Here is a 26740-nt window from a genome sequence, read left to right as displayed (position 1 = left end):
GAGGATCTTTCTGTGGCTTCGTGAGCCCAGGAAATGCTCTCATCACAGCACCTAGACCTCCAGTAGAAATCAAGACACAGACAACAAAGTGTTTTCTACTGAAATGGTTATTATTTGCCATTAAGAATTGCAAACTACGCTACGAGGAATGAACATTTTCTTCAGTAAGCCTTTTTCAAAACACACAAAACAAAGCTCCCCGTGGGTCAGGCCATCGCCCGCGCCCCCGGTTCGTACCGACGGCAGGGCTGCGGCAGCGCCCCGCGCCCCCAGCCCGCGGCAGCGGCGGCACATGTGTGGTCCAGAGGGTTGCAGCCAGCCCTCCCGGCTCCCCAGGCTCTACCTCACGGATGGGGTGCAGGACAGATGGCCCACACGAGCAGGGACACGGAGCCCTGGCGACACGTCCTGGCAAGCCCCGGCGGGCCCGGCGCAGTCTGGGCCCGGAACACGGGGGCTGAAGGCTACAGGTGCTGACGTTAGAGCCGAGAAGGGTCTGGAGACGTCTCCAACTGGTGCAGAAGGATGGGGCGCCAGTCTCGCACCATCAAGCCTTAGGCTTTACCCTCTGGCCCCAAACCACCTAAAACCTCACCACGAGGCAACCCCGAGAAGGACAGGGAGCCGGAGGAAGGGCCTGGGGGCCCCAGGGCAGCCCCCTCCCCACCCCTCGACCCAGATCCGACCCAGGGGAAGCCGGCGACGGGAAAGCAGCAGCATGGCGGGGGGAGGGGGGGTGTCTTCGACGCCAGGACCCACAGAGGAGACGTGAGGAAGGCACACCCCACTCGGGCGTGACCTGCAGCTCCGAGGCGTGTCCCTGTCCTAGCGAGTCACATGCACGGTGACATCTTTGGATTTCCACCACGCCCCACCACTCTGCTACTTTTCCTCCCAAATCAAGGAGAAGCCTCGCCGTTGACTCTTCCGGCCCGGTTTCCCCCCGAGGTAGCCCTTGAGAAAGCACGGTGGCAGGGCGGAGGCCACGGAGCAGGCAGGGGCCGAGGCTGAGTCCACAGGCGTCCCGCCGCACACGCCTGCCCTGCAGGTCTTCCGAGGCGGACAGGACAGAAATTCACGTCCTTGTGACTTCAAACAGGATTTTAATTCCAAAGCAAACCCAGAACCGAGCGCCCAGGAGGAAGCAAGGCAGAGGCGACGCGCCAGCGCGGGGCCGGCAGTGTGGCAGGGAGAGCTCTCGCGAGTGTGACGGGCCCTGCTCTCGGGGGCTCCCGGCCCGGCCGCGCTGGGCTTCCCTCGGTGGCTCCTGGCTTGCGCCTTGTTGCCCAGACAGACCCTCTGGGCCGGAGCAGCAGCAGGGTTCACGGGGGGGCTCCGTGTGAGGGCAGAGGCGGCACGGGGCGCGGGCGCTCAGCGGACGGGCAGGCTGGATGGATGAAATGCGGTGGCACCAAGCGCCCCAGGGCGGGTCTGGGCTCTCGAAGGTGCCCCCAGTGAGGGCCAGTGGAAACCGTCCCCCAGCTCCGGGATTTTCAAAGAGACAGGATTTCAAAGTCTTCATCTTCTGAGTCAAAGAATCTTTCCAGTCGCTCTACGTCAGAAGAATCTAGGAGAAACGAGCCAACACCTCATCAGGTGCCTGGCGTGGGACACCTGGGGCGTGGGGACGAAGCGACCAGCGCCTGTGTGCGCACTGCCCGCCGCACCCTGCCTCTGGCCGGTTTGCCCTGGGTGCAGCAGCCCAGAGGACACCGGGCCGCTGCGGGTCTCGGCTGGCCCGGAGCCTCAACCAGGGGAGAGCGGGCCAGAGAGTCCCTGAGGCTCATCTGAGGAGAACACGCTTCTCGTTGGAGCAGAGAGAGAGGCTGGGGGCTGGGTGGGCAGGGATTCCCGTCCCGGGGTTGGGGGGGGGGGGGGGCAGGCAGCACTCCCTTCTGGGTTCTGTCAGACAGTGGACTCCGTCATCAGCCACCAGGATCTTCTCAGAGGAACAAGGACACGAGCCCCGTCATCGTCACGGAGACAGACGGCTTGAGGAACCGGATGTGCTCCCGGCCTTCCTGCCGAGGCCGGGTTTTTGGTACGCTGCAGGCTGACTGACGTCGGAGACGCGGAGGGCCTGAGCGAGGGAGGTGGCCTGGGCCTAGAGCCCGTGAGCAGCAGGAAACGGGCGTCCAGCTGCGGCCTGCCGTCCCAGAGCTGGCGCCGTGCCGTCTCGGAGACACAGCATGTCCTGGCTCTGACGAAACCCAGGGGCCGCGTGAGCACCCCCGGGCACTGCGCATGAGGCGAGGGACAGCCCGCTTGGGGCAGGGGACGGGCTGCCGGGCAGCACCCCTGGTCCCACACACACGAGCGGTCACATCTGGGGTCATACAAATCTTAAAGGCCAAAGGCAACCGGAGAAGCAGAGAGACGGGGACAGAACGTCACACAGACCACAGGACGGCGCACCTGACACGTGGCCCCGTGGCCCCCCACACTCACCTAAGGACAGGTTCAGGACGTCGGGGCAGGCCAGGTGGGAAGGCTGCTGTTCCACCAGCTCGAACATGGGCAGGGCGCCCCCGAGCAGCGACAGCTGTCAGCAGACACGGCCGGCCGTCAGAGACGGCCCCAGCGCCCCCGCTCACCAGGCAGAGGGAACTGGGGACAAGAAAGGGGCGGCAGCCTCCGTACAAGAGGCTCTCGACCCTCTGCTGAGGCAGGTGCCGCCGCCCCTCGGGCATCCACGTGTCATCAGGTCTCCGGCCACATGGGGGGCGGCAAGCGTGAGGCTGGCGAGCAGCCTCGGGGGCAAATCCCACTTACCGCCTCCCTTCACCGACACGACAGCGGCGAGCCAGAAACCGAGGCGCACGAGCAAGGTCCGAGGCCGACGCCACAGCCACGACCACGCGAGGGCCACGGCACGCTGCAAGGTGGGACCCCAGACCGGAGACGGCCTTCCCCCCTGCCCCGCAGGCGGGGGACCCGCTACCCACCTTTCTGACGCGCTGGCACCAGTCGTCAAAGTCCTCCTCGGTCTGACAGAAAAACCCCTGCAAGAGAACAACGGTGAGCAGCACGCGGCAAGGCGCGAGAGCGGGGCCCACTCAGACGCCGTGTGGACCGCGAAGTGGCGTCCACCCTCCTCTGGAGGCTCTGCCCCAACTGACCAGACACAGAGGCCGTGCACATTTTAACGGCCTGGCCGGCAGCAAAGGCCCCTGGGACCCACCACGTGCGGCCCAAGTGGGCCTCCCCCGCCCAGCGGCACCTCAACGCGGGGAGCCCTGGGTCCCACGGAGCCAGTGAGGACGACGCACTGTTATAGCCACGTGCACAGAGCGCCAACCCTGCTGACGAGTTACGAGAAACTCCAGGCGCCAGCAGAATCACAGGTTTTTACCACGAACAGGAGCACGGGCAGCACCCTGCAGGGAAACGGTCTAGTTTCTCCTAAGGAGCCCACATGCAGCACCCTTCCTATCAGGCAAGGACACGGCGTCCACGGAGCTGGCTGTCCAGGTGGCTCGGGTACCGAGCACTTCACGCAGCTGCGTACTTCGGGCTAGCCAGACGGGAACTCAACCCTCCACGCTCCAGCCACGTCCCGCCACCCTCAGGCATCCTCCCCGGGGCCACCAACCTCAGGACATGACACAAGACCCACAGACCCTGCGTCCAGGTGTCTGTTTCAGGACCGATCTGCCTCATCTGTGACTCAATCGCCCCCCGAGGGACATCATTACTTGCAGGCATCTTGGGCCTCGCTCCCCATCAAGTACATTTTGAGGGCACACAAGTTCAGAGAAATCACCACCCCAGATCCCAGCCTTGGAATCAAGAGAGAAGGAAACTGATTCTTAAGGACGATCTCACAGGCACAGAAGTCCAGAAACTTGAAAGTCAACCCAAAAAGCCCACAGAGGTGGTGCAGGGCAGTGGGCTGGGCAGGCCGCCGCTGCCGCCGCTGTGTTACAGGGGCTCACTCACTCTCACTGCGCTCTGGCTCACACCGAGGCCGTGAGGGACGCGCAGGGCCACGCAGGACGACGGCCTCTGGCGGGTGTGAGTAGCTCATGGACACCGTTAACCCTTTTGTGCCCTCTGCATTCTAAACCAACACGTTGGGGAAAAAAAAATCACGAGAATCTGAAGCCTTTCCGAAACTTCCATTCTAAAACAGCGGGACTGAGCACAGGACGACTCAGAACTCCAGCCCACGTGGCCAGAGAAGGCGGGACGGGGTGGGGGCGCACCACGGCAATGGACGGGTCGAGCTCCCTGACGCCCATCCTGCTCGGAGGGTGCTGGCAGTGGAAGCTCTCGTCCGGGATGAAGCAGCTGTCCGCAAACTCCACTGCGGGCTGCGTCGTGTGCGGGTCCAGGTAGATGAGCTCCTCGCCTGCGTCAGAGGACAGAAGTCAGCAGACGGGGAGCAGCCCGGGGTCCCATTTCAGACCCGCTGCACCGAGACCCACCTGGCTGGGTGTATCAGGCCGGGAGAGCCGGTGGCCGCAGACGGGGCGGGAACCAGCCCACTGGGGAGGCCGGCACCGGCCAAGAGGGGACACAGACCACCCGCGGGAACGGGACACCCGGCTCGAGCCGACGCCCTAAGGACGTGCAGCCTGCCCCCTCTTCCTCAGCTTCGGGCCCGCCTGAGCATCCCGCACACCCACCACTCACCGACGTAGCCGATGAAGTAATGGGCGCTGTTGGGCTTGCCTCCGATCACGCCCAGGGACTGGGGCATCATGAAGCAGTGCTGCGGGACACAGGGGAGGCGGGGCGGCTCAGCATGCTGTGCGGCAGCACAAGCCACGCGACCGCCAGCCTGTGTGTCCAGGGGGCAGCCCCCTTCCCTGCCGGCCCCAGGCCCGAGGGCGGGACGCGGGAAGGAGAGCCGGCAGACGTGGTCCCACAGAGCTTTGCCACGAAGGAATCCGCGGTCGCGTCCGGGGAAGTTCCGTGGGGGCAGTGGGCCTGCGGAAGGGGGACGCGGGCGCAGGGAGGAGGTACGGACTGGGCTCGGTGGCCCGTGCACAGGGCAGACAGGCGTGGGGAGGGGGGTGGGGGGAGCGGTGCCCCGAGGCTGGGTGCTGGCGGAGACCGGAGGCAGGGGGAGCAGAGGCGCAGCGGCCAGTGCAGAGGCGGTCAGGACTGCCGGGAGCGGGGCCAGCAGTCCGCAGGGTGCCAGCATGGCCACGACAGCAGGGCTTTAGCAACAAGCGGCATCTCGAGCCCCCTGCTGGTGGGCGAGAAGACGCCGGCCCCCACCCACCTTCAGAGTCTCCACGTAGGCCTCGTTGATGTCCGTGAGCCCCAGGCGCAGGGGGATGAGAAGCACCAGGGGTCTCCACAGTGCCAGCCTGTTGCTGACCTCGGCTCCCGCGGGGAAGCCGTTACAGTGCCGGCCGGGATCCGCAGGAAGCGCGGCGGCCCCCGCGCACGGAAGACCGCCCCTGCACAACCTTCCTGAAAGATGGAGACGGGCTTTCAAGGGCCGAACAGGGGCAGGCGGACGGTAACCCGACAAAAACAGGTACACAATCATCTGGTCTTAGGAAAAGGGGACAAAAAGCCAAGGGCTTAAACACAATTCAAACTTGGAAAATACGACGATTAATCCTGCCACCCACAGAGAAAAAAACAGAATCAAACGTTTTCTATGCACGTCCGATAGACAGTTGTTACTGTGAAGTAAAGTGTCCCGTGAAACCGTACAAGCAAACACAGCCGTGCGCCCAGCGACGACGGCTCCATGGAGGCACGGGGCCCCTCAGCAACGAGATGCTTTCCCTCCCTCATGAACGCTGCTATCTGCCGTCTACACCTGCTGGTGATCCCTAACCGACGTGCTAACAAGGGGGCTGGCTGGTCGTGTGGACGGGGATGCTCCAGCAGCACCCGGTCCGTGGTTTCTGAACACCTTTCCCCACTACACGGAACCGGGGCTCCTCAAGGAAACCACCGACCCCAGGCCTGGGGCGGAGAGAGTGCAAGATGAGCCTGAATCTAGTTAACGCCCAAATGGAGGACTGGACGATGACGATGACAGAGCACGTCAGGAAACAGCACGGACCTGAAGGGGTGTCCACTCACCGTACTTGGAACAATGAGTAAGGACCATAACGTGTAATGCATAACCCGCTGAATAAAAAGAGAATCCACAAGTCCAGTGACTCACAACGTTTCCAAATCGAAATAAGGAGAAAGGGGCGCCTGGGTGGCTCAGTTAAATGAGGAGAAGGAAGGCAGAGAGGGCTCTTCTCGAGAAGGCCAGCCAGTGAGCCGGCCGGGGAACGTGGAGGAAGGATGGTTACAGAGCCACCGGTCCAGGCAAAAATCCTCAGAGCACACTCTGCATCACCCTCAGATCTCAGCGATCGCAGAAGCAGAGACGCGGCCAAGCAGGTGCCCTCAGGAGGCACCGCTGCTGGGCAGAACCTCCCCGGCGGCGCTCTACCGGTGGCCCCGGGGTCTGCTCGTGGGCAAATGTTTACTCAGATCCGAGTGCGAGGAAGCAAATACACTGAGTGTGGGGCGCTGTACCAAACCGGCCCGGGTTCTTCAACAGGTCAGTGCTATGAAAACCCAGGAAAATAAACCAAGGGGGCAAACCGTCAGATCAGAGGAGACCGCGAGGCCCCGGACCACAGGCCAGGGCTGCGGAGCGGCGGGAAAGTGGCTGTGTCAGAGCACCCCGACTGGGGATGCAGGAGGGAGGTTGATGGCTGAACGAACCCGGGATTGGAATTTCTCAAAACGCGTAGTTGGGCCGTTGGGTGGCTCAGTCGGTTAAGCGTCCGATTCTTGACTTCGGCTCAGGTCATGATCCCAGGGACTCTGCACTGAACGCAGAGGGAGCCTGCTTGGGACTTTTTCCCTCCCTCTCTGCCCCTCCCCTGCTGGTGCTCATGCTGTCTCTTACTTTAAAAATACATACTTGGAAGATGAAAGAACGGGTGAGGAAGGGATTCAACTTTCTTTTCATCTCTGGCTAATCCTTGTTTAATATTGTGATTTATTGTAAGAAACACGTATTTGGTTTTCCAGCAGAGCTCCTAAAACCCTTTAATTTTCCTAAGTGATGAGGCCCACACAGGTGTCTTTCGTTGTACGAATGAGGTGACTTCCCCAAAGCTTCTACGGGTGGGCTGGAACTTCCAGTCCCACACCTGACCTCTGGGGAGAGGGGCTGGGGCGGAATCGATCCCCAACGGCCAATGATTCCATCAGCCGTGCCTGTGTAACAAAGCCTGTGTAGAGACCCAAAAGGACCGGGTTCGGTGAGCTTCTGGGTGGGTGAGCGCGTGGAGATTCGGGCAGAGTGGTGCTCCCGGAGAGGGCACGGAGGCTCCACACCCCTTCCAGCCGGCTGTTCCTGAGCTGCGTCCCTTCCAACACTCCGGGAATCTACTAAGTGAGTTCTGAGAGACGCTCAAGCAAGTTCACCGAACCCAAAGAAGGGGTGGTCAGAACCTCCCATCTACAGCCCAGAAGCACAGGCCACAAGCTGGTCTTGGCGCTGGGGTCTGGAGGGGCATCGTCTTGTGGAACCGAGCCCTCGGCCCACAGGGTCTGACGCTGCCTCAGCTCAGTGTCCAACTGGGTTACAACGTAGCATAGTTACACCCAGCTGGTGTCGCAGAACTGCTTGGTGTGGGGGGTGCAAGCCCACGTAACAGAACTGATGTCAGAATCTTACCATCTAATTTCTGAAAGCAGATTTCTGGGCTTTTCCCATTTTCTTTTTTTAATATTTATTTTACAGAGACTGCAAGTGGGGGAGCGGCAGAAAGAGGAAGGAAGGAAGGAAGGAAGGAAGGAAGGAAGGAAGGAAGGAAGGAAGGACGGACAGAAGATCTGGCAGGCTCTGCGCTCACAGCACTGAGTTCAACGTGGGGCTCGAACTCGTGAACCTTGAGATCATGACCTGAGCCAAAGTCAGGTCATGACGAAACAGAGCCACACACGTGCCCCTTCCCGTTTTCTCTTGATAAAGTTACCTGGTGATGTGTTATTGCTATTTTGAAAAAGCCAGCTCCAGAATTTATTAGTTCTACAATTCCTTCTTTTAAATCATTAATCATCAATTGGTCTTTATTAACACCACTCTTCCTGGATTTCTTCAGCTAATTTTGTTGTTCTTTCCCTAACTTCTTGAGTATATGCTCGCTTCGTGTGTTTTCACTTTTTAGTATCTGGCAAGCAGTACTGCAGATACAGGCTCTTCCTGAGTTTAGAATGCATCAGATTCTGATACGGAGCCTGGAAACTTCACTTCTTTTGATCCAAAAGCTAAGGCCGGTTTCAAATTTCTAGGTAGTATCGTGTCTTCTGTTTAGTCTCCATTAGTTTGTACACATGGACACTTCAAACAGGTATGTTCTGTGGCCAGAATCTAGAGTTTAATGTGTATCCGCTAACCTCTCCTACGGTGTGATCGGGCCGCTCCGTGACCCCATGTTCCGTATATTCAACCTGTCACCTAGTCTGTTTACTGTTCTGTGACACTTTCCTGATCCACTGCATCTTCATCACTAGCACAGAATCTCACGTGGATGGGCTCAAGAGAGGACGGGAGCAGGGCCTGTCACTGCTGCACTCTGGGGACCCACCAAGGCTGCATGTGGCCCAAACACTGCAAACGTCCTGCTGTTAACAAACAACGGGTTTTCGTTTGTACCAGGCACCCGCTGGCAATTCTGTCGTGCCGCTCTAACATCCTTACCATGTAAAAGCCCCCTGTGTTTCTATCAGTGACAACAGCGGAACGCTGCCTGGGCCCCCAGCTCACAAGCCAGGCCACTGCCTCGGAATGCCGACCTGTCTCCGCCAGCATCTCCTGTGGCAGAAGGGGGACAGCCAGGCCAGCAGGATCACCTTTCTTCAAAGGCAGCTTCTTATCATCGTCAATTGGGTGCTTATAAAAGTGTCTCTTTATCTCTGCAGCTTGGAAGTGTCACCAGGAACACGCATATCTGAACAACTCTTGGTTAAAAAGTCGGAGGTCTCCGGTTCTACAGATAACACCTGCTCTGGAGCAGGGAAGCTTTCCTCCCGTTCCTTCACGGTCACCTGTCCTTGCCTCCTGAAAATTCTATCCACAGCCACCTCTGTTTTATCTCTGCCACCAGGGTCTTTCCGCCACATGCTTTCTCCGGTGCGCTCGAGTTTAGTTTTCCTTCATTCGTGCGCAACACCAGATTGTCTTTGTCAATCTGTAATTCCCCAGATCCAGAGACTTCCCACTGTCTGCTTGTTCACGAGGGTCTAAACCCACTGACGGCAAGCACTGGCAGGGGCAGAGGCTGCTCTGGGTGTCCTGGCCGGCCCCCCAAGGAGGGTGGGCAGGTGGGTGGGGACATCCCAACCAGCAAGGCCTCCCCTCGCCCAGCACACTTCCCCTGAAGAGGAGGGAAGGTGGGAAGCCCGCGCTTTCCCTGGGGAGGGGCTCTGGGGGTGCTTCCGGCTGACCACTCCCGAAGCGGCTCTGAAAACTAGGTCGGCCCTTGCTCGGCCACTGCTGGTTCTCCACCACTTGCTTTGCTGAATCAGAGCTTTCCCTCCTGTGCCCACGACCTCAGCCCCCATGACTACAAAGAGGCTGCCCTCAGGCCTTTGCTGCAGCCCACGGGGCCTCCCCTGGGGCTCCTAAAACCAAAAGCATCAGCACAGCCATTGGGAAGCACCTCCGTCTACTCCACGCACCCCTCACCCCTCAGGTCTCTGCACTTCTTCAGCCCCAGTGTCCTTGTGGGTTGGGTTCTGATGCTGTCCTTCCTCAGTCGTCCCCGTGACCAGCATACAGCGCTTCTGACTCAGGAGGGGAGGACCACGGGGCCCTGATCACGGCAGGGCGGCCACACTCACCCCGCTTAGGAACCCTCCCCAGAACAGACCCATGTCGTCCTCAGACAAACCCCGGATCCGCACCTCGTCTCCAGCAGCGCTGCCGCGGGCAACCTGAGACCCTGAGAGCCGGGAGCCAGCGTCCAGCCACGTGGCTGAGTCTCCTCCAGGCACCAGCCAGCACCCTCCCCACCGAGGAACGGAGGTTCCGGACAGCAGCCCGTCCCTCACCCCTCCTGGCACCGCACCAGGGAGCCAGCCTCGCTCGTCTGAGGGCAGGTTGGGAGGCTGACTGGGTAGACCCTGAGGTAAGCGGTTCCCCCAACAACGGGGCCAAAAAAACCCTGATGTGTATTGGGGAGTGAACAGACAACAGATGGTTGTGACGTTTCACTGACGGAAGAGGCCGCTGTTGACGCCTGTAAGGACCGCTCTCAAAAAACGAGACACACACTGGGAGGGGCCGTCTATCCGCCAACAGGAACCATTTCCAAGTGAGAAAACCAAGTGTCGTTTCCCTCATTCTCTGTGCGTTTCCATAGTTTCCAACGTGTCACAGACATTTCTAGAAACAGAATGCGAGGAGAAGGCAGAGGGAAAAGATACATGTCCTTCTGTGGGGGCCCCGGTCGGCCAGCCCTCAGGGGACACAGGGTCGGTGAGCTGGGAGGGCGGGCCGGGCAGAGGGCCGCTGCCTGCCGGAGGCCCGACCCTGGCTCCCCCGACACCTCACGGACGCCGTCCCCCGGCTGAAGAGGAGAAGGGTCAGTCGGCAGCGGGGAGCGGCGGTGCCTCAGGCCCGGGTGCGCTTGTGGCGGGGGCCCCCCACCCGCCGTCACAGCACAAGACCTCCTCCCGCAGATCAGCTGGCTCACAAGGCTCTTTCTTACGTGACAATCTTCAACAAGACCGGAGGGAGGGAGGGCTGGGAAACCGTGGGGAAAAGGCGTTCCCGAGGAAAAAAACTAAGACGTTCGAAGAGTTTTGTCGGCTTGGTAGCACGAGAGGATGTCAGCTCCAAATTCAAAACTCACTCTCTAGAGGCTACCTGCCAGATGGAGCCGTTTGCCTCCTGGACTACCACTTCAGCATGCCTGGACGCCTCCAGGTTTCCCGTGGATCCTTCCAGAGGGAGGGACAGAGCTACGCTCCCCTTTCCTGCTGCACGCTGGCCCGAGACGGCGCAGCGGAAAGCCATTCCTGCCTTTCCTTGCGGCGCACGGATGCCCGCGAGGGGCTGACCCAGCACACCGGAACGCTTCCCTTGCAACGAGGACACAAAACAGCACGGGCACTAAGGGACCCAACCCAGCTCTACAGAGAATCCAGGCCCTCCCCCGAGCCTGGTGTGTGCTCAAAGAGAACAAGGGGTCCCCTGGCCTGCGCATGGGGCGCCGACCTGCACGCCAGGCGGGGGGGGGGGGGCGCCCATCGTGGGCCAGGGAGCCGCCCCCGAGGCCCACCAGCCACAGCCCCGCACGCCCATTCACTTACTGATGTCCTCCATCACCACCGTGTTGTCCATCGCTACGTGGACTGCCAAGGCGCTCCACGTGTCGAAGACAGCAAGCTTCCTGACGGAAAAGGGGAGAACACACCAGTAAGCCTTCACGATCAAAGACATCTCACTTGTGCGGGGCAGGTGAAGGAAAGAGCGTCAAATGCTCTAGCGGTTTCTGCGAATGAGAAAGATGACGACCGAGATGGTCAGCACCGCAGGCGGGAGGAAGGCCGAGGCTGCGGCCCGCTTGTTCCCACCTGGGCCCAGCGCACCCTCCATCACCCGCAGCCTCCACCTGCGGACACAGTCCCCGCGCCAGAGCCCTGCACGGCATCACCTCCTGACCCAGCTACACGTGGAAAGGGAACTGGGGCGCAAGCCCCGCCTCAGGCACCGGGGGTGTGGCCGACCCAGGCGGGCCCAGCACCCCGCTTCTCCCAGCACCTGCACACGCAGCTCCAAAAGTGCCGGACTGACCAGCACTCGGGTCCTCCCACAGACATCTGGTTTCACAACTGCGAACAGCCGCGGAAAAGAACCGAGGCCAAAGACAAGATTCTGAAGAAACCCAGAGAGCAACCGAAGGTGCAGCAGGAAGGCGGGCGAGTGCACCCTGGGTGCTGGGTGACGGGGAGGGGCCGCCCAGGTGACAGGGAGGACCTGGTGTGTCTGGGGACGCACGTGGAAGGCACAGGGCAGCCATACAGAGCCGCTCCCGATGGGAGGCCAGAGTAGAGGCCGGGGGAGCGCATGCAACACGCCACTGGCTGCCTCCCTCTCACGTCTGCCGAGGGCCAGGTGCGGGCCCGAAACCCACGGACGCACAAGACACAGAGCAGCCCCTCGTGAGGCTGACGTTCCGAAGAAGCGTGTGGGCAGCAGGCGCCGTGGAGAAGCACGGAGCAGCAGTGGGGGCACTTCCAGGGCAGGTGCAGAGTGCCTGGGAGCGAGCACAGGGTGGGCAGTGGAGGCAGGGCCCCGCGTGTGCTCACCGCTTTCCCTGGACTCGGCTGGGAAGCCCCAGGACGGTTCCGAGCAGAGAAGGGGCAGGTGGTCAACTTGCACTTTGTGAAAGCGTCACCTACTGCTATTTCCACAGAGACTCGAGAATGACAGAGAGAAAAGGAAGACCGAGGAGGAGGCAAAAGACAGGGCTTGGGCCAGGGTAAGGACAGGGAAGCAGTGACCCCTGGTTAGAGTCTGGACACACTGGGACGGGGTATGCCGAGAAAGAGTCTGGCAGGATCTCAGTCGTTGGCCTGAGTTCTGGAAGGAAGGACAGCACTGCCGTTCCCTGTAGAGGAACAGGCTGGGGAGGGGGGGGCAGGGGGGGCCGGCTTTGAGTTCTGGCTGTTAGGTTGACCTGCCCCTCAGACACCTAAGGGGTGATGCTGAGGAAGCATGTGGACCTGGGCCTGGAGGCTGGGCACGTGGCTCTGGGAGCCGGCTGCGTGCACACAGCAGCTGAGGCCAGTGCTGACAGGGAGAGAGCGGCCAAGGGCCCAGGCCGGCCCTGTGGTGCTCCCCGATGGGGCGAAGCGGCCGCAATGGAGGCATCGACAGGGACCAGAGAGCGTGACCGTGCGGCCCAGGGTTTCCAAGAGAGAACACCTGCATCGAGGGCCACCTGCTGGACAGCAGAGTAAACAGAGGACCCAAACCTGGCCTTCAGATCTAACCACTAGACTGACAGCAACCTCGAAGGAGCTCTTCAGAGCAGCAGCGGGGACGCGGAGCGAGGGAACAGCTGAGACAGGGAGAGTCCACATGCAGAGCCCACGGACAGATCCCGTGTCCAGACACGCAGAGCACGTGGAGAGCACCCACGCCAACCAGCACACCGCACAGACCACACACACAGGCCACGCAGAGAACACCTGCAAAGCACGCACACCACACAGACAGCACACCACACTCACGCGGACCACACAGCCACGGCACACATGGGCCACGTGCACCGCGGACCACAAAGACAGACCGTACGCACGGAGCACACCAGCAGAGTCACGTACAGACCACACACGCTGACCGCACAAACAGGCCAGGCACACGGGCCACACAGACTGACCACGCCCACGCACCATGCAGGGAGACTGACCGTCCGCAGACTAGGCTCCCGAGGCACGCGGGGCTGGGCCCAGGGCCCTTGAGGGCATGTGGTGGGGGCTGAGCAAATGGGGGGCTGGGGAAGAACACAGATGGCGGGCGGGCGCGGGGCTCAGCTAGGAGGCGGACGTGCGAGAGAAGGCAGCACCTGGGTTCCTCCAACCCAGGAAACGTGACCAGGGCAGCCGGGCAGAGCTGGCAGCCCGTCGCCACAACGAGGAGGAGCGGGCTTGGGCCGAAGGACAAGGGCCGGTTCAGACCCGCTGAGCGAGGAGCCTGGGAAGAGCCCAGGGGGTGGGCAGCACGTGCACGAGTCAGGACGTGGAGGGAAAGCCGCAGCTGCAGACACGGGGCCCCAGGAAGGGGCAGAGCCCCACGGTGCCCACGCCACACTGCCGTCGCTCCAGACCAGCGTCAACCTCCCAGACCCTCAGAAAGCACCAGTGGGTGGTCCGGGTGACACACACGGGCCCCACCCAAAGTGCACCATCTGGGTGAAGATGTTCATTTATCGGGAAACAGAAACTCCACACAGGAGACCACTTGGTGCAGCTGCCCGTGAGGGGAAAAGGGGAAGACCCCCCCACGGCCTTCAGCGAGCGAGACTCAGCGGAGTCTCGCGCTCCACTACACCCCAGGACACGGGAGGGACAGAGCTTGGCACGTACTTGAGCACCTGGGCGACCGTGTTGGGCCCGTACCACTGGCCGATGGACTTGCCCTCGCCGACTCCCATTTGTGCTGCAGGAAACAAGACGGGATGAGTGACGGGCACCGCAGCCCTCCCCCCCACCCCCCACCCCCCCGAAGCGGCAGCAGCAACGCTCCACAGGAAGCCCGCACGGGTGCTCCCACCCCGGCCTCCAGCGGGCCCTCCCCACGCACACCAGGACGCTTCCTCGCGAGAGGCGCGGAGGCCACGCCAGGGCTGCCCTTCACTACGAGCCAGGACCCCAGCCCCTCGGTGAGGAGCAGGAGGGCCGGGTCTCTCAGAGCTCTGCCTCTCCCCTGCCCCGCGGGAGAACACGAATCAACACAAGGAGCACTCGGACCCCGCGAAGGGCGCAGAGCGGGACGAACCCTCGGGGGCAGGGTCCGGCTTTCACAGCCCCGCCGGTTATGGGCCGGAGTGACCTACATACAGCCTCACGCCTCGCACACCCCACAGCAGCGCGGCTCTCGGGGGACCCCGCACATCCGCAGCCTCCCACCTATCTGGTGAATGGAGTAGTAACTGTCCTTTCTGTCGATGAACGCGTTGAGCACGCTGAAGTAGCCGTCCGGCTGCCTCTTCCGCTGCGTCCACCGCCAATCTACCAGAGACACGCAGAGGTCAGCGGTACCCAAATAGCAGAGAGAGGCCTTTACGCTTCTAGAACACCCAAGCCACAGAGGATACCCTTCCCTGAACCTTCCTGACGTTAACAAATTCTCCAAGCTTCCGAATACGCATGAGCTAACCCACCGGAACAAATCCACGCAGAAGACAGACGTGGTTTCAGTGACTTTCTAAAGAGTTTTTGAAAGACAAACGCTCATCAGTATCCTTTACAGTCACTTTTTCGAGCTGACGAAACCCAGGGGGTCACTCAAGAAAACCCTGAACCCCAGTTTCTGCTCCACCAGTGATCACTCTGGGTGACCTCACCCCACAGTCCCCTTTGCTGAGAACGCTGCCGTCCCTGCGCCATGACTCACCTCGGCCTAAATGCCGGCACACCAGGGCCTGGGCAAAGATCATCTGTCCACACCGCAGCATACAGCCCCAGCCTGTGTCCGAGGTGGGGCCGGTCCCCCCTGGCAGGGCAGACAGACAGACAGGCCTCGCTGTCAGAGGGCCCGGTGGGCCAGGAGGCCACCGGCGGGAGGCCCGGACGCCACCTCAGCTGCACCCCAGGTGACAGGCCATTTAGAGCCTGCTCATGCCAAGGGCACATTTAGTGGGCAGTGACGCACCCCGCCATCCTCTCAAGATGGGTGAAATATGTGAACGAGTCAGTCGCAGAGAATTAAGAGTGTGTGGAACACATGAAAAGAGGAAGCCTCGTGAGTAATCTAGGAAACCTGAAGCTGAATCAGGAGCCATTTTCCAAGCCCCAGAAGGGCAGAGACGCAGGTGCTGCGAGAGCGGGCAGGGGCACGTCGGCCGCAGGGCAGGAGCAGAACCGGGGGGTCAGCAACAACCCCGTGCCCTGGCAGCGGGCCCGCCCCGGGGCACAGAGGGTGTGGCCACCAGGCAGCGCAGCTCTGCGTGCCCTCCGGGATGGGCCCTGGCACGCCAGGAGACACCTGTACGTCCTATCCACCCGCAATTCCACAGGGAGGTGCTGGAGGAGCAGAGATGCCAGGGTCGCCCCAGCTGGCTCCACTGTCCCCGCCCAGGTCACCTCAGAGCCTCGCACAGCCCCTCCCACGAAGCCTCTTGGGCTTTCAGAGCGCAGCGCCCCAGACAGACCAATCCTCTCCGCGTAGCCAGGGCAGGAAAGAGACCACGGTGGCCCTCACAGGCAGGCCGCGTCCTTCTCGATGACTTCACCAAACCGCACAAGGCTCCTCTCGGCCTGTCCTTCTGTGCCCAGACCGCAGACCCGCAGGACAGCGGGGTCCTGCCAGCACCGCCAGGCACCCCCACCCCGCCTCAATCCCAGGGCGCAGCCGACAGGGCTCATCAGACAGTGGTGTGTGGTGGCACAGGCCTCGGGTCCGCACTCTGCAACGCTCCCCGACAGGCACCATGGCTCGGCCACACGCACCTCACTCCAGGGACGCAGGAAACCGCGTCTGGGTGAGGGGCCTGAGACCAGCCACCCGTTGGCCTTCTGGTGCCCCACCACCTCCAGTGTCGGGTTCTCCAAACGGCAAAGGCCAGGCCGAGCCCTGGTGCCCAACCTGTCCACCCTCAGGGTCCCGACGACGAAGGGTCACTCTCAGCGGGACGTACGGTCGTGCTACATATGTAGGCACATATGTATGCACGCTGCCCCTCAGCTCTCCCACGGCTAAGTGTGGAACACATCGGAAAAGGTGACGGGGGCGGGGGTGAGGGGGGCGCCTGGGTGGTTCAGTTGGTAAAACGTCGGACTTTGGCTCAGGTCATGAGGTCATGGTTCATGGGACTGAGCCCCGTGTTGGGCTCTGCGCTGACAGAATGGAGCCTGCTTGGGATATTCTCTCTCTGTCTCCCTCCCTCCCTCCCTCCCTCCCTCTCTCTCTCAAAATAAATAAACTTCAAAAAAATTTTAAAAAGTGTCGGATACAGGGCAATGGCTTCCACACATGCTGGCCCCACAGCAGGAAGCAAACTGTCACCACCACGGCACGGGACAACACTCAGACACACAAACTAGATCCTCCTGGATTGACACGCTGTGCGCTATGGTAACACACCAATTCGTGTCCCCTTCTGTTCTGCATTTTTAAATGCCGGTTGTGACTCATTATCCGGATCTCAGGTCCCAGGAAGAAACCTTGACTTGCACACCGACAATCCCTGCCCTCGGAAGAATCAGGAGTCCTGGCTTTGGCCCCTGACTCTGCCACACCAGGTGCGAGCCCTCAGCCGGCTTATATTTAGTTCAGGTTGCTACAACAGTTAAAACGAAGTGACAAATAACTGGCCTCCTGAGGTTAACTGTCAAGTTTCCCTCCTCATACGACGTACGTATTGTCACAGGTTGTAACAGACAGAGCACTTACCAATGGCTGGGAAGTTTTTCCTGTATGTAAACCAAAGTCTGGACGCCACGTCGGACAAGATCTCATCCTTTTCTAGGGATTATTTAAAAGAAGAAAACACAGCCTTAACTTGGTAGATCACGTGTCACAGAAACTTAGCAGGTAACTATTATTACCACAAAACGCTTTTTGTAGACTGAGCCCCGTGAGCACAGCAGGCCTCACCATGGCTGATACCTGTGGAAATGCTGTATTTTCTACCCAGTATCCACACAGGCTCTGAGGTCTCCGGGAAATCTTCAAATTCGGCAAATCGAAGAGTGTCGTAGGTCAGAGTAGCTATTGAAACCAAACACACAGTGATCCCATTTTTATGATTCCAGAGAACAGCATCAGAGACAATCTCTAGCATTTCTGTATAAGGAGCTAGGTGGAATTCTGCATCTCCGCAGGGTCGTGCCAGCTATCTGCCCCCCCCCCCCCGCCCCCCTCCCGGCCTGAGCCTCACCTTCCAGCAGACACGTAGGTGAGGCCCACTGGGCTAGGCCCAGGGCAGGGAAGAACTTAATTCTTTTTTTTTTTTTCTGAGAGTTTTTTGTCTTTTTTTGTGTGGGTTTTTTTTTTTGTTTTTTTGTTTTTTTCCGAGAGAGAGACACAGAGAGTGAGAGAGACAGAGGGGGAGAGAGAATCCCAAGCAGGCTACACATTCAGCGTGGAGCCCAATGCTGGGCTTGGTCCCGTGCTGAGGCCATGACCTGAGCCAAAATCTAGACTCAGGTGCCCCATTAAGTACTTGTTTTAAATTTAAACCTACAGGACAAAAGTAGCCCTGGCATCTCAGTGCACACGGGGGCCTGCAGACTGAACAGACGGTGGAGTAAATGTCCCCTAGGAGCATGTGTCCAGATGCCGTGGGTGAAGGCAGGCACTTCAGGGGCAAGAAAACAAGCTCCTGGACGACGAAGCCAGATGCAGAGGGCGGGACACAGACTCCCAGAAAAGGACCCAGAGGCCCCTGCAAGCTGTTTCCACTTCACTGACGCTCTGAGAACAAGGCCACCGGCTCCCACCTGCTAAGGAGGTTGCCGTGTGTGGAGCTAGCAAGTCCTGAGCACCACTTAATAGCGTGTTGCTTCAGCTAAGAAACTAGAGAGGCCCAGGGTCCCTCTCTGTCCTTGGACCCGGCTGAGGAAACCCTGTGCACACAGTCTGCAGACCCGGCAGAGCACAGATGGACACCCGCGAGGCAAGGTGCACAGTAGGTCCCGGGCCCCCCAACTCTGTGGCTGCTCCTCATGGAACAAAAATGCACAGCTCTCATCTGCTAGCTCCCAAGCCTCAGTGGCACCTAGTCACTTGTACCCTTCACCTGCAGCTTCCCCAAATCTTTGGAAAATCTATCATAATAGTTTCTCCCACATCTGAATTTACTTTTTGACAACAGCCCCACCTTTTGGTAACAACGATATATTGATTTTTAAAACCCCAAGACTACAAAAATATTATAAAAAATCATGTGCAGCTTCACACCCAGCGGTGAATCTCCTTCCAGAAGTCTACGTGTGGACCCACAAAGGAACTACACCACACCCCTGATTTCCTCCTCTCGGTTCTGGACAACAACGTGGTCAGTCCACACAGACACAGAGCTCCAGCAAATGTCTACCAGTCTCACGGTGTCCCGCTGCACAGATGTCCATGCCCTGAGCGCTCAAGCGCCCGGTTTCCCGCGTGAACGTCCCAGCCTATCGGTCTGTGCTGTGTGCGATCCCCTGGGGGTGTCGGGGGTGTGGCGCTGGCAGTGGGGGTTCAAATCCCAGCTCAGGCACTCACAGCTTCTAAGTTCTTTGGGCTCCTTGACCTCCTGGTGTAGCAATTTCCTTGCCCACAATATGGGGGGGGGGGGGGTAGGGGGGAAAGGAACAGGATGCTCTCGCAGTGTGACTGCAAAGTGTCCGTGAAATCCTCCCCGCGAGGCGCTCACACAGAAGCTGGCAGACTGAAGGGCTCCGAGGTCAGCTGGCATCACTAATATCGAGGACGAGGACGCAGACCTGCAGGCTCAAAGGCGCGCAACTGTACTCCCCCCACGAGGCGAGGCTGCGCTGGAGGCGCGCTAATGGGGCTGGCCGTCACGGGGCTGGCCGCCAGTGCTCCGCCAACAGAGACATCCACAGCAACAGAAGACCCCGTGCTGGCTACTTAAAGAATCCCCTGGCTGTCAGGAACCCAGACCCAGCCCTGCCTTTTTTTCCCACCCCAAATCAGATGGCATCAGAACAGTCTTGCGCTTCCAGAGAAGCCTCGCCGCCCAGAGCGCCTGAGCTGGACGCAGGCACCGGGGCGTCACTCGCTGGGCTTCGGGCACATGCAGGGGCCCCGCTCGGTGCGTGTGACTTGCCCACGCTTCCACCGTGAGGAAGAGCCCCAGCCCAAGGCTACCTCCCCCTCCTTTGTTAGGGACGATTCTGGTCTCCGCACACAACTGCAAACGCTATGCGGGAACGGACTCGCGTTCCACCTTCTCACGGGGCTGTAAACACCGCCATGCCTGTTACCTCTCTCTCTCTCATCAGGACCTCTGGGCCGTAACCCACGCGGACACTCAGCTATTCTCAAGGAGAAAGGAGGCAAACAGCTTGTCTGGTCTCAAGCGACCCCACCACAGGACCACACTCTCATCCTGCCCTACTAACGTCTGAGGTCCTCCTACGGCCGCAGCCTTCAACTACGGGTGACTTGGGTGAAGGGGTCTCTGACAACCCTGAGAGCTACCGAGTACTCCGGGCGGCATCTCCCCCGTGCACCGCGTCAGGGGTGCGGCACACGTCAAAGGCCGCCACTCCGCGTGAAAGCCGGGGCCCCTCTGAAGTTGAGAGGTTTTCATCAATGAGGTGGCAAAACGCAAAGCAGGTGTACTTCTTAGGTTTACTAGCAAAGTTTATAGGCAACCACGCCAACTTCAGAGGGAAAGGAGTAAGAGGCGTTCCTTTAACACCGGTCACCAAATTTCGTCCCAGAGCTAACAAAATTATGGGTTGCATGCCCTCAGATCCTTTACTGCCCCAGCCAAAAGCAAGCAAGGAGCCAGACACTTGAAGGGAATGAACTACACCAGGGAGTGACCCCAGCTCTTGCCAGATCAGCAGGAGCCTTGAAGCGAGGGCACACGTTATCTGCGGGTCCCCAGAGAGCGCTGCCGTGCCCCTGTTCCCCATGTCCCCTCACACCACTGTTTCTCCTGCTCCTGCCCCTCCAGTGCCCGCCCCGGGGGGGTGCAAGTCACATCCCGTCCGCCTCTGGAACCAGCTGCAGACACACTGCCCCCAGCGCACCGCGGCGTCCTCAGACAGGGACCGTGGTCACCTCCCGGTCCTGGGGGGACACTGCCTGTCGAACACACTCCCCGCCGTGTGGAACCAGAAGGCTCACCCTCACTTGGTGGTGACCCTTCTCTGCCTTGGTCCTCTCATCGGCAAAACAGGGACGGTGTGAGGAGGAAACCTGAAAGGCTCTGTGCCACAAGGGGCGACAGGAAGCGAGGTTCAGGGCGGGTCCCCTGAGAGCGACCGAGCCGGCCACGCTGGCAATGCCACAGCCAGGAACAAGAAGCCCCCACGCTCTGTAACTGAGTTGTGGCCCCCAGGGCCATGTGAGCAGGAAGCTGGCCTGGAACACGACCCGCAGGAGCACGAAACTGCATCTAAGGCCCAAACCTCCCTCACAGACGCAGGGCCGTGCTCAGAGCGCAGATGCCAGCCACTGCGACGAGTCCCATGGACCTGCGGCAGTTCAGCCCAGGAACGCAACCGAAGGACCCCTGGTCCCCGTGCGGCCACCAGAGTCCTGCCCGGCAATCCCCCCTGCCCCGGAGGATGGGACCCGCCTGGTGTCCCCACAGCCCGGCACCCTCACGGCGCCTGGACCATACCAGCAAGCTCCTGGCCCTTCCAGATTGTACTCTCCAACAAAGACAATGTTTTCCTAAATCCATGCACGTCCGAAGTTCAACTTTGTAGCTGCTGGAAGATTTGGTTCTGGGCACAGAGAGCCCACCTGCTGGCTGCAGGATGCACGCCCGGGTCCCCTGACCATGGAGTGGGGACACAGCCACTGGCTCTGTCCAGGGCGGGTGGGGACACAGGCTGGTGCCAGGTCCCAGCAACATGTGCGGCACCCAGCCGTGGTTTTCAGCACCCCCTCTTCCTCTCTTTCATATCCTCTTGGACCTCACATTTCATGGGATGGAACTAAATCTCCCTTCCCCTCAGAGAACACTTTTGCCGTTCGTGTTAATTTGGTCAAAACACATATTAATGACCCTGCAGAACGGAAAATGTTACAGGACACCCGTTCAGAAAACAGTTCAATAGACAAACCAGCACTTTCCTCCTTTAAAACTCAGCTCGCAACGCCTGAACAAAGTGGCCAACACGGGAGGCCACTCGTCTACCAACTCCGCTCACACCGGCCGGCGGCCTCTGCCTCCTTCCCAGAGAGGCTGCGGCAAATTGATGCGCCCTCTATCTAATTTCATCACCATCCCGTGTGATCTCAATCCTGTGTGAAGCAGTTCACATACCTTCCACGTTAAAAAGGGTCAAATCCCGAAAAGACCGCCAGTCTCCCGACTCCCAGGAAATGACTAACCCCCACTAAGGTGACGCGCAGGACGAGAAGGGCTGACAGGTGCCATTCGCCGTGAGAAAGGGGCTCCTTCAGAGGCACTTGCCTTCAGTTGGTCACCTGAGTCCCAGACACTTGATTTTCCACATTTTCCTCCCTGATCACATCCGGAAGAAGGAGCAGAAAACCCTTTAATAGCATGCTAATTCCATCAGGAAAGAAATGTTCTGATTTATGTTATTAATTTGACAGAAAAATAGGGAACTGTGCTCAACGAATGTCACCAATTTCTCTCCGCTTAGTACCAATCACACTGTAACCCAACCAGGGAGAAATACAAAATACACGCACCACTAGCTCCTTTCAAACTTATTATAAAGCATCACGTTTCAAAGACATTTCCCCAAAATACCTACAGCTTCTGAGAGATCACGTTTTATAAACAAAATCAAAAGAAGCGTTCTCCCTTTCCTTTAAAAATGTTTATGCTAAGCAGCACCTGGGCGGCTCAGCCCCGACTTCAGCTCAGGTCATGATCTCATGGTTCGTGAGTTCGAGTCCCACATCAGGCTCTGTGCTGACAGCTCGGAGCCTGGAGCTGCTTCGGATTCTGTCTCCCTCTCTCTCTGCTCCTTCCCCGCTTGTGTTCTGCCTCTCCATCTCTCTCAAAGGCTCTTAAAAATAAACATTAAAAAAAAAATGTTTACAGTTAAATCTTTTTTTTTAATTTAAAAAAAATTTTTTTTAACGTTTTATTTATTTTTGAGACAGAGACAGAGCATGAACGGGGGAGGGGCAAAAAGAGAGGGAGACACAGAATCGGAAGCGGGCTCCAGGCTCTAAGCCATCAGCCCAGAGCCCGACGCGGGCCTCGAACCCACGGACCGCGAGATCGTGACCCGAGCCGAAGTCAGACGCTTAACCGACTGAGCCACCCAGGCGCCCCGTTTAATTTTTAATTTTAGAGACAGAGAGAGTGAGAAAGCAGAGGAGGGGCAGAGAGAGAGGGAGACAGTCTCAAGCAGACTCCACGCTGTTACCACAGAGCCTGATATGGGGCTCAAACCCATGAACTGTAAGATCACAACCTGAGCCCAAACCAAGAGTCGGATGCTCGACCGACTGAGCCACCCAGGCACCCCAGAAAATGTCTGTTTAAAATAGCAGGTTTGCAAGTGGTTACTTTCTAAAATCCCAAATAGTTTACATGAAGATGTTGGCAGTTCAATTCTGAATAGAAGGAAGAGACAGGAAAAGTACCCGGAACGTTAGCGACACCAAGAACTAGAAAATAACGCGCTCATGAGCACACCAGACAGAAGGCCACTCTGAACCCTGCTGCCCCGCAGGGATCAGCAGCCCCTTCTCGCCGTTTACACCTTCGTGTTACAACGGGCTAGCTTTACGTGGCAAACTCTCCAAACCGAAGTCCTTGCAGTGCAGAGTGGGAAAGTGTCACAGATTCAAGCTCTGCTTCAATTACCAGCCACGCACCAGACACAGCGCGAAGGCCTGCGCGCACAAGGTGCCGGCTCTGTCCTCAGGGGACGGGCGGTGCAGCTCTCTAACCGCTGGCACCGGTCGGTTCCCTGAACCCAGAGCGTGTCTTGACACAAGTGCTGGGGGCTCAGGGGAGAACACGACGGGCCCGCAGCCAGCCTGCCGCCTTCTGGACCCCTATGCCCCGGCCGGCAGCCCTGGGCACCCCTCCTAGGCCCCTTCTTTTTCCTTCTCTTCAGACCATCAGCAACTCCTCCAAAGTGGCTTCCCACACACTTGAACCTCTAGTCCAGGCCCACGCCCTCAGCTCCAGGCCGGGGACCCAAACCTCCCCGGACGTCGCAAAGCAGATGTCGAACAATAGTCAACACGTACAAAGCCAAACTCCCAACAGCTTCCCCACCGGCACCACTCCCAAGGTCCTCCCCAGCAGTTTCTCAGCTCAGGCCACAAACCTCAGCGCCACCTTCGACTCCTTCCTCTCGTCCCGTCCTACCGCCCATCACCTCCAACCCACAGACGGTCCTGTTGTCTCAAGCCTCCAACACATCCAGAATTTGACCCAACTAAGTAAGGTCCGCTGGGCTTCCTTGCAACAGGCTCCCAACCAGAGTGTCCCTAGCAGAGCGTCCCTACTGGAGCCTCCCTACCGGCCTCCTGGCTTCTGCCCTTGCCCCTCTCAGCACGAGCAGCATTCCCGGACGGAAGAGCCAGAGTGAGTGTGTGCAACACATTTCCCGTCACGGTACTCCTCCACTCAAAACCTCCCAAAGAGTCACCAACTTGCTTAGAATAAACAGCCCAGTCCTGTACCTGGGCCCAATTCGTCTCTCTGCCTTCAGCTCCTAAGCTCTCATCCCACCTGCTGCACCCCGGCCACACTGGGCCACCTGCCCTTCCTCCTACGCTGCTTTTGGGTCTCAGTTAAAACTTACCTCTGTCTGCAGAGACACCCTGCCCATGACTCCAACCCTCCTGGCCCACATCCCGCTCCCACGTGAGCCACATGGCTTTTGTCTATTCTGTTCACTTCGCTAGCCAGGGCCTAGAACAATGCCCAACACAAACCTCTCACTCAACAATAAATGTAGTTTATCAAATGGATCACTGTAAAAACAGAACCACCAGGAATTGCGTAAGATTTGGTCAAAGAAGGCAGAATCCGTAAGGACTCCAGGGATCAGGGGAGACTGGGTCGTTAATCATCCCTAAAAGGATGCACAACATCACATCAGGAAAAAAAACCCTCCACTGCAGCTTACAGATACCACAGGTACTTTTATCAGCATCAACAGAGGCCCTCAAATGCGAACACCTTCTGGTACTTTGAAACAGCTTTGGTGTTTTCCCTGGAGATGACTTCAGGGAACCACCACGTGGCTACCCCTAACTTTAACCTGCTGATTTTCACGTGCATGGCAATACAACCAGCATTAAACCATGTTTTCCCCCTTAACCAACTCTCCCATGTCAAAGGTCTACAGTTTCTGGGCAGGGCTAACTTCAAGAAAGTGGATAAATAATTCTATTCCTTTCTCCACCCTGTGCCCCCTGCCCCCAGCAAACAGTAAAACACTCTCTGACACTTCTTTTTAAAACAAACCTCACAAAAAATAACCTCTTTAACCTGCTCTTTTGGGAATCTGGGCAACAGTCTCCACCACAACTTAACGCGTTTATTATTTTTTTTTAATGTTTTTATTTATTCTTGAGACAGAGAGAGCGCGCGCGCGCGAGCGACGGAGGGGCAGAGAGAGGAAGACACACAATCCAAAGCAGGCTGCAGGCTCCAGGCTCCGAGCTGTCAGCACAGAAGCACAGAGCCTGACACGGGGCTCGAACCCACAACCCTGAGATCATGACCTGAGCTGAAGTTGCAGGCTTAACTGAGCCTCCCCAACACATTTAAAGGACAAGATGCTACAAATCATTGAAATACTGGCCATACACGTTTGCATTCATTTCCAAACTGAGATTTCAGTAAGTTTTTGTTGCCATTGCCAGAAAAAAGACAGAGCAAACAATGCCATCCAGGATGACAGGTGGGATGAAACCAGGTGGGATGAAACCAGGTGGGGGAGGGGAGCGGTGCTTGAAGGCCAATCACTCCCTATAATGAACGAAAACGCTAAGACTGCCCTGGAAATGCTTTCAAGGCTACTGAACAAAGACCCAAAATAGCTTGCCAGCAAAAATGAAGGGACGGTCTCTCCTCTGAACAGAAGCACGATGAGACAGACCAAAACACCACATATGCGGATATTCGCACATGTACGTGTACACACGGATAATACACACACCCTCCCGCTCGGCCACATACTTTGCATTAGGACCCCAAGAAGTTAAGTTATGATGAGATGAATTCAGGTGCTCTCTTCAACCACGGAAAGGAAGCTGGCATGATCTACTGGTCACTGAACTTAAAAAAGAAGAAGAAGAAAAAGAAGAAGAAGCGCGTGCCGTGAGTATGTTTCTGGCCTCCAGAGAGTTCAAGAGTCTCCTCCACTTCTTAATTCCCCGGGCATGGGGAGCGGGTGGGGGAAGACAAGGCATTCTCCGGCCGCAGTTTCTAGAGCCAGCTCCGCCCGACCCCCAGCAAGCGCCCGACACCGAAGCGGTGTCCCGTCTGGGACGCCACGCCGCCCCTTCTCGTCCGAGCTGGCCTTGGGCCTGTCGCCGGGCGCCCGGGCGGGACCGAGAAGGCGCCGAGACACGCAAACACCCGCTGTCACATCCGCGCCGGCCTTCCCACGGACGCCGTCCCCGCCCCGCTCCGCGTGAAGGCCAGCTCCGCCCCGCGGCCCCGCGCCCAGCCCTCACGCCCGCCGAGGCCGGGCGACACCCCGGCGGCCGAGGGGCCAGGAGAGCGCCGCCCGCGGGTAGCCCAGCGCTCGCTCGGGCCCTCACCTGCGTCCATCTTCCCTCTCCGGCCGCCGACTGAGAGCGGCGTCGCTCCGACGGTTCCGCAGCGCGACGCGACGGGCCGCTGCCGGGGCCAATCCGGGCCTAGCGGGAGCGGGCGGGGCCGGAAGTGAGGGTGGAAGCGCACGTCCGCCATCTTGGCGTACGGCGGGGCCCAAAGCCGAGGGCTGGGCCCGCGCGCTCGGCTCCCTGGCGGCCTGCGCCGTTCGCTCCGGGGACCTCGGCAGCGACCCGTTGGGCTGGCGGAAGCAGACGCGGGCGGGCGGCGGGACCCCGGGGTGGGGGGGCGCGTCAGCCCGCCGTGCGCCCGGGCCGCCGGCGCGGCCATCTTGCCGTACGGACCGGCCGGCGCGCCATGCTGCCGTACGGGGCCACCGGCCCGGGGCGCCCCCGCCCACCCTCGACGCCTGGAGCCTCGGGCTGCGCCCCGCCTGGTGCTGGGGAACCCTGGCACGCCGAGGCCCGGCCTGGGGGCCGGGCGGCCGGGCGGCCGGGCGCGCGCCGCCATCTTGCCGTACGGGAGCCGCGGGGGCCGGCTCCCACGTCCCGCAGCCGTGTCGCCGCGCGCCCTCCCCTCGGGGCGGTCCCGCTCGCGGCGCGGCGAGG

General features: G+C 59.4%; 1 protein-coding gene across 2 annotated transcripts; it reads right to left on the bottom strand.

The window, feature by feature from the left end:
- Nucleotides 1-89: 89 nt before the first annotated feature.
- On the bottom strand, nt 90-26642 carry ATG4B (autophagy related 4B cysteine peptidase). Of its 2 annotated transcripts, XM_043578448.1 has the most exons (14): nt 26120-26216; nt 25533-25626; nt 17324-17425; nt 17108-17179; nt 15110-15208; nt 14623-14724; nt 14080-14152; nt 11299-11378; nt 5231-5424; nt 4636-4714; nt 4206-4351; nt 2946-3002; nt 2449-2542; nt 90-1567 (listed from the first exon to the last, which is right to left on the bottom strand). In XM_043578448.1, the coding sequence occupies exons 2-14, from the start codon at nt 25537-25539 to the stop codon at nt 1494-1496; spliced, it is 1179 nt and encodes a 392-aa protein (XP_043434383.1). In that variant the 5' UTR covers nt 25540-25626; nt 26120-26216; the 3' UTR covers nt 90-1493. The 2 variants fall into 2 exon arrangements, with proteins under 2 accessions (XP_043434383.1, XP_043434382.1); XM_043578447.1 differs by lacking the exon at nt 25533-25626 and having other exon boundaries at nt 26120-26642.
- Nucleotides 26643-26740: the final 98 nt, after the last annotated feature.

Source organism: Prionailurus bengalensis, chromosome C1 (assembly GCF_016509475.1).
Source record: "Prionailurus bengalensis isolate Pbe53 chromosome C1, Fcat_Pben_1.1_paternal_pri, whole genome shotgun sequence".
In the NCBI taxonomy this organism is placed as follows: Eukaryota; Metazoa; Chordata; class Mammalia; order Carnivora; family Felidae; genus Prionailurus; species Prionailurus bengalensis.
The sequence above is the reverse complement of the archived record's forward strand: the minus strand, read 5'-3'. Positions and strand labels throughout refer to the sequence as shown.

What these genes read in the sequence shown, in the direction of transcription:
- ATG4B (XM_043578447.1), bottom strand. Translation starts at nt 26,642, where the DNA reads ATGGCGGCGCGCGCCCGGCCGCCCGGCCGCCCGGCCCCCAGGCCGGGC. An exon ending in GGTGGTGATGGAGGACATCA is followed by an intron (nt 5,425 to 11,298) that starts GTAAGTGAATGG and finishes TCCATCTTTCAG; the next exon opens with GAAGGTTGTGCAGGGGCGGT. An exon ending in TCGACCCGTCCATTGCCGTG is followed by an intron (nt 3,003 to 4,205) that starts GTGCGCCCCCAC and finishes GTTCTCTTGCAG; the next exon opens with GGGTTTTTCTGTCAGACCGA.